At 42.1% G+C, this 7,676-nt stretch overlaps 1 protein-coding gene across 1 annotated transcript; it reads left to right on the top strand.

Annotated features, from left to right (window-relative positions):
• Positions 1 to 906: 906 nt before the first annotated feature.
• On the top strand, positions 907 to 7,219 carry AMER2 (APC membrane recruitment protein 2). The gene is made up of 2 exons (XM_069079976.1): positions 907 to 1,966; positions 2,138 to 7,219. The coding sequence occupies exons 1-2, from the start codon at positions 907 to 909 to the stop codon at positions 3,016 to 3,018; spliced, it is 1,941 nt and encodes a 646-aa protein (XP_068936077.1). The 3' UTR covers positions 3,019 to 7,219.
• The last annotated feature ends 457 nt before the right edge of the window (positions 7,220 to 7,676 follow it).

The following is a 7,676-nucleotide window of genomic DNA, read 5'->3' as shown; positions in this document are numbered from 1 at the left end:
GAAGGCAAGGCAATTGGGGTTAAGTGACTTGCCTAAGGTCACACAGCTAGTTAAGTGTCAAGTGTTTGAGGCCAGATTTGAACTCAGGTCCTCCTGACTTCAAGGCCCACAATCTATTTACTGCACCACCTAACTGCCCATCCTTCAATTAATTCTTAGACCTTTCATTTTAGCCACCACAAAAGAGGGTAACTGAAGGCAGTCAAGTGGTAGATATTGTGAGCTCACCATTCAGTCATTGAGAACTGGGATAGGAACTTCAACTCATCACAGATGACCAGGCAGCCTCCACCCTATACAATAACCCTAATTTTATTGCAGAGATGCCTATAATTTGCATTTGACTGATTGCTAGTGCCTGGACAGAAATAATTCTAAACATAATAATAAGCATACAATACATTGCCTTGGAAATACCCATCACTGAACACAATGCAGACCTAAGCATGGTCCATGTCCTTTGGGCTTACTGTCTCAGGGATGCAGACAGATGTGAATGACTTTGGGGAAGGAATGAGCCCATACCAAGTCAAGACCAGATGGTAACACAGTTGTGGGTTTTGTGATGAACTGAACTTTTCCATCCACTGGGGTTGGGTTGGGTGGGGTTTGCTGGTGGCCCCACACTGGGCTCAGGGAAGTACCAAATCTAGAGGAGGGATGTACAAGGAAACTGGAATTTTATGGAAAGAGTTGAGGGAATGCGATTGTTGTCCCTTACTATAATCAGCTTTAGTCTTGGTTGTCTATATGAGATAAGAGGGAGAATATGCACTTCAAACCCGTAAGCCAGGACCAAAGTGGGTTAGGTTATTATATAAGCCTTCCTGGGGAGGGGAGGAGGTCTTTTATTTTTGTGGCTTTTGCAGCAGCAGCAACAGTGGCTCAGGTTGATTTAGAATATGGATGACAGTGGCCTGGCTCCAGCCCATGACTGACGAAAGCTGCTTATCCCTCTTGGTTACCATGGAGATGAGCTGTAGCAGCAGCAGCAGCAGCAGGAGCATAGAGGCTGTCAGGGAGAGAATCAGCAATCAGGCATCTGTGGGGGTCTGCAGGAGGAAGGAGGAGGCAGAATCGGGGACACACACAGCAGACATGGACTTGCATTGTGACTGTGCCGCCGAAACTCCTGCAGCAGAGCAGCCCTCTGGGAAGATTAATAAAACTGCTTTCAAATTATTTAAGAAGAGGAAATCTGGTGGCACCATGCCCAGTATATTTGGGGTAAAAAACAAAGGGGATGGGAAAAGCTCGAGTAAAACGGGGATGGTGAGAAGCAAGACTCATGATGGATTAGCCGAGGTGTTGATGCTGGAAAGCAGCAAGAAGGAGGAACCGAGCAGCGGCGGGGGCAGTGCTGGTGGTGGGAGCGGGGACCAGCTGAACGCGGATACCCACCCCAGAGCTGCGGTGACCAGTGTGAGTTCTTTAGCCAACAGCTCCGTGGCCAAGTCGCACAGTTTTTTCTCGCTGTTAAGAAAGAATGGGAGATCAGAGAATGGCAAAGAACATGCAGATCAAAACAAGGCTGGCAGCAAACAAAAGAAAGGGCTGAAAGGGATCTTTAGCAGTATGCGCTGGCATAAGAAGGATAAACACGGAAAGGAAGAGGAAAAGGAGGAACCCTCGGAAATCCAGTCCAGCCTCATTCTGCCTGGCTCGCTAACAGCCAGCTTGGAGTGTATCAAGGAGGAAATTCCCAAACCTTTGTGTGAACCTGAAAACCCCACCAAGGAAATTAGAAAAGAGCCATCCTGTGAGTTCCGGGGGGGAGAAGAGGTGAACGCATCAGTGGACAAGCCTGAAGTGAGGAATTCTGGGGAGTCACTTAGCCCGGTGTTACATAACAACAAAAACACACGGGGAGAGGATGTCACTGGGTATCGGCATGAGGAGAGGCACCGGGAATCGCGGGAACCCCGGACTGGGGAGAGCCGGACAGCCCAGGATGCAGCTAGAACAGGTGACGTTCCAATAAAGACTATCCCCCTTGTTGAACCTGAGTGTAACAGTGGCCCTGACACTGCTGCCCCTGACCCTTCCTCTATTGATCCACCCTCAGAGCCATCGATTGATCGTATTTGTTTGATGTTTGCTGACGTCACTTCACTGAAAAGCTTTGACTCTCTTACAGGCTGTGGAGATATTATTGCGGACCAGGAGGATGAGGCAGGTGCCAGCTGCGACAAGAATGCCTCTGGGACAGGCAAGCCAGCTCCCTCCAAAAAGAACCCCAACATGGTGGCCTACCAAGGAGGAGGGGAGGAGATGGCCAGTCCAGATGAAGTGGACGACACCTACCTCCAGGAATTTTGGGACATGTTATCCCAGACGGAGGATCAAGAAACACAAGAGCCCCAAGGTGTTACAGCCAAGGCAGCAGCAGGAGCAGCAGCCAAGGAAACCAAGGTAGTCCCTGAGTCCTCCAAAGATGGCAGGGGTAAGGAAGGAGCTAGGGATGGCTCCTTGGTCAAAAGGAGTAGGATTCACCGGATTCCCATTGAGTTGCATCAGAAGGAGGAGCCGAAGCACCGGGAAAAGGAGCAGCAGGAAGGTGTCCCTAACAGTGACGAGGGCTACTGGGATTCTACTACTCCTGGCCCAGAGGAAGACAGCACAAGCAGTATCCGGAAGGAAGGGATCCCCAGGGACAGCTACAGTGGGGATGCTCTGTATGATCTCTACACAGATCCAGATGAAAATCCAGCAGGTCTACCTCCTGAAGAAGAAGTGACCTGCTTGTCCCGCTCAAAGCCAGTGTCTCCAGTAACCATAACCTGCCCCCTGAAAACACCCAGCAGTTTGATCAAGGACTCCAAGATCCCAATCAGCATCAAACACCTAGCATCCCTTCCTGCCAGCCATCCTGTGGTGCACCATCACCCGACCAAGAGTGAGATTCCCAGAACAAAAATTCCTGTTTCCAAAGTGCTGGTCCGGAGGGTCAGCAACAGGGGTTTAGCTGGGACCACGATCAGAGCAGCAGCCTGCCATGAAGGTGCCAAAAAGTTGTAAGGCCTTGAAGGCCAAGAGAGACCACATCACAGGAATGGTGATTTCACTGGAAACCACTATGGAAAGTTTTGCTTCATTTAAAGAAAGTCTTCTAGGACAGCCCCTCCTACATAGCCTCGGCTGGAATTATTTATGTTGTTTGGAAAAGGGGTACAGCTTATGTGAGAGGGGGGTGCTACTCTTCAGTTTCCCCTCTCAAGATGTCACTGAAGATTCTTTTCAAGCACTTTTTTTTTCTTTTTAATCTTTGTATCATGTTTTGGGAAGCACCAAACAATTGGATGGAGATTACCTTTTCTTGCCTTTGCAGAACAGGACTTTAGCAAACTTTAACAAGTATCTTGCCATGATGCTAAGTTGTGCCAAGAGCGGTCCAGAATGTCCAGGGTACAGCTCAAAGTGAAAAAGAGGGGCTCTCTCCAGTATACTTTTCTCTCTTTTCCCCCCTGGGAAGGGGAAATTATTCTCTGCTGTTACCACTGTATGGGGGAAAACCACAAAGCCGAATGAGCCAGGTATTTACCCAATGAACAGAGAGAACCAGTGATTGGCCACAGACATAACTTGTATTTTGGTTTCTAGCTATGAAAAGAGATGACTTTTTACTACCAGGAGAAAGTGGATATATATAGTTTTGTTGGTTTAGATCAGTTGTAATGAGAAACATCTAGTTCAATGGTGCAGATGTTTGCTTCAATATTCATACATTGCAAAAGCCAGGATCAGGGAAATCTCACTAAATGCCAATAGACAGTACTTTTTGCATTTGTAAAATACAACATTCTTCATGTGTAGATAGATACTTATTTTACAGTTTGACATTTTATAAAACCTGTCAGTAAAACCCAGAGTTGAAGCATCAGTTTTTATAGTTAGACAAGATAATTGTCTTAAACCCAATGCTCTCGTTTGATATAAGACTGTAATCTGCAGCAAATCTGTTTGGTTAAGTGGATTCTCTTCCTTTAGTCTGTGGCTGTTGGTGGTGGGGTTGGCTTGGTCTTGCCTGTGGTAACAGTCTGTCAGAATTCTCGCACAAAACCCCAGTTTTCAGGGGTTTGTTACTTTGGCTTGAAATATTTTTGGCTCCAAAGTCAATTCTCAGTCTGAGGAGATGAAGATGGGGAGCACCTAAGGAAAATAATGAAAGGAAAAAGGATGTATCTGGCTGTTTATGACATTTGGCTTTTGTTTTTAGTCTTAATGATTGACTCAAGTGACTCAAAATATGAAATTGTCAAGTTTGTGTATAATGGATATTTTTCTGCCAAGATTTTTTTTTGAAAGTGGCTTCCTTGTAAATGTGTATTGTCTAATTTTTCAAAGAGGAAATTTATTTCGTAAGGATTTATCCTATGCCTACTTATAAGTTTGGATGATAGATTGAAACAGCTCCTAAGATGCCATTAAGGTCTAATGATTAAATAATATGCATTTTGAAACAGATTACCCTTATTTAATCAATAGACCAGAGTGTCTACAGGGAGATGTTTCAGTGCATCAGTATTAGACAGAGTTAAATGAAGCTATAAATATTTAAATGATGTAAACACTTCTGTATAACCACACGTTTACCTGAGTGCTTTCATATGTGATTATTTGCTACTTGCAAACTTTTTTTTTACTTTGTTTTTCTGCTTTCAAAAAAGAACAAGAGGGAAAGTTAAATATATGATAACACTTTTGATAATATTAAGGACATGATGTAAAATATACCAAGGCAGAGGAAATACAAATCTGTGTCAGGAGCTCAAAGCAGGTAGCTCCTTTTTAAAAAAACCTTTTGCTGACCTGATTTGAGGAAAAGGAAGAAGTTATTTCCTTGACTACTTAGAGTCAGACTCCTGACTTTTTTTTTTTTTTTGCTTTCTGGTAGGCATATCTTTAATGTTATTTCAAAGTAATGTTTTAATATTTAATTTCCTTCTGCTGTCTATATGCGTGACCCTGTTATCCACAGTCACAGCCTTAAGTATTCTGGACCCATAACCACAGCACACGGTGAATCAAAATATCTCCCTCCTGCTTATATATGCACAAGTGCATACACACACACACACACACACACACACACACACACACACCATATACTACACACCCAGACACATATACCCGTACTCGTATGCTCATTTACTTAGCCATGCATAAACTGACAAAGAAAAGCTAATAGGTTCCCACTTTGAAAGATTCTGGCAACTACTTTTAGTTCATGAAGGAGATAGGTTGTATTTGCCTCAATACTGGCAGCTAGATTTTAGAGCCTAAAAATGTAATACATTCTGTCAAATGAGTGCAGACATAATTTCAATCCTAGCCAAAAGACAAAGAATCTTTCTTTCTATCTCATTTTTTCCCCGTATGCAAGTCATATTCTCCTTTGCATGAATACGCAGAAAAGTTATATTTGTCTACTTGTACAGGGAACTGGAAGTTGAGAGGGAGAGAAAACACTGGGGGATTGTGGAACATTCTGGGGCTGGAGGGCCCAGATCACAGAGTTATAAAGGCAAGGGCACATCATTTAAACTCCAGGGGATATACATTTTCAGCTAACACGAGTTTAAGATCCATTCTCCATTCACATCAATGAATTTGTATATCATGTCCTCTTTGTTATAAATAAGGGAAACTTTACTGAATGACTAATTAGTTAATCAATATTAAAGATATTTTTATTTCTTTCTTTCCCTTTCTCGCTATCATTTTCTTTCATGTTTCTCACTTATTTTACCCCCAAAGAATTCTATCTCTGTCAATTGAAGGAAGGAGTCAAGTGATAGGTTGTGTAACATCTTCTGTGACCCTTTATTGGGAGGACACTGGGGCTGTAAGAAAAGAATGATCAACCCTTTTATAGTCATGCACAGGGTCATTTCTGTGAGACTGACAGCCAATTCCTTGTGCACAGGAATCTCTTGATTTCATTTGTTAGTCTGTGAGACTATTTTTTTTAAGGACTTAAATGTTTCTACTTTTTAGTACTTTCTTTGAGAATCATTTAATTGCCTTGTAATGGCTATATTTTAAATAATGGTTATAAGAGGACAGCAGAGCTGAAAGCTGATACATACTAGAATTACATAGTTTCCACATTCTGGACATTTTCAGCAAAGAGCTGGATAGGTCTAACCTAAGCATTAAGGGTGAGTATGCAGCATGGCTTAGTAGAGAGAGTGCTCACTTGCGCATCAGGAAGATTTGGGTTCAGATATGACCTCTGACACATACAAGCTGTGTGAACATGGGCTAATACTTTAACCTCTTGGAATTTCAGTTTCTTTAACTGTAAAATGGGAATAGCAATACCTGTTACCCTACCTTTTAAGGGTTCTTGTCAGTATTGGGGCAGGGGATAAAACTCTTTGCAGATTTAAAAGCATTATACAAATGTTGGTTGTTTAGCCAATCAACAATTATTTATTAAAAGCTCTCACTATGTGATAGGCATTGATGGCAGTTGTTCAAGGGCTACAAGACAACTGGTTGATTCAGTCACTCCGTTTGAACAACGAGGCAATTTAATGGTCATCAGTCCAATGCATTGTCTGACCTGCTATGTTATCTCTTCATAAACACAACCTGCTATTGCACATCTGTGCGCCATGTTTTGAAGTAACTCTCTGTTGTGGCTGTTGCTTTTAGGCCTCAGTTGACAGTTTGGAGAAACTTTTTACCAAAGCAATTTTTATGACCTCAAGAGGAATTTTTCATAGGGATTACAATGGAATAGGAAAGGAGCACTAGAGGCAAATTTAGATCCAAAGTTCATTTTCTGTAAGTAATCTGCCCTTTGGAATATTAACCTGCTTAATGCCTGTGAAGCTGGTGACTTACTGAATCCAAAGCTCCAGTCATTAGCCCTGGAGGGAGTCTTCAATGATTTGCACCCAAATGAACAACATATATGGTATCGATGGCCTCAATAGCCACCGAGGTAACCATGTCTTTTCAGGTCCCCAGGATCCCTTTGTTTGAACTCTGTACAACTTTTCATTATTTCACACTTAGCTCAGGTCTATGAGCAAATGGGAAGCTAGCCAAACAATGTTCATCTTGGATGGAAAAGCAGATAAAGCCTCGATTAGTGCTGGGGATAGAAGGTGGGGAGGTGTGATTCAGTTTTCATCTGATTCTCCTAAAAGAAGAGTCTAATGTTCAAATATTCAAGAGGAAAAAGGTAAGACAATATTAATATCAAGGCAGAGTTCTTCAAATAACAATGCATGTATTCTATGGATATTTAAAATACAAGTGTGTTTTTTTTATATAGAGTTGTCACTTTAGTCATTTTGATGGAACTAATAATAGCAATTATATAATATTATTGACAATAATAATAATAAATAGCAGTTATGTAGTGCTTTAAGGTTTGTGAAGCACCTTCCATATATTATTTGGTTGATAGTTTTCCCCAACAAATTGACCAGATAGATGCTTGACTGAATAGATTTCACCTACCAGTTGTTTTGGAGATTTGTCTCTTCAGTTCTATAGAACTCTTTCTCTAAATCCTTCTGGCAGGAACCAACTCTGAAGCTCCTCACTCTTTTAACGTACTCTTTTCCTTTGTTTCAAACAGCCTACTATTAATTATTCCAGGCATATTACAATAATCATTTCATATGTGGGCAAGTCATGAGTATACGAGGAAACTTGCA

The sequence above is a fragment of the Petaurus breviceps genome, unplaced genomic scaffold (genome assembly GCF_028583685.1).
Source record: "Petaurus breviceps papuanus isolate PSGF00001 unplaced genomic scaffold, PetGlider_PUasm1.0 91133, whole genome shotgun sequence".
NCBI lineage: Eukaryota > Metazoa > Chordata > Mammalia > Diprotodontia > Petauridae > Petaurus > Petaurus breviceps.
This window is presented reverse-complemented; position numbering and strand designations above follow the sequence as displayed.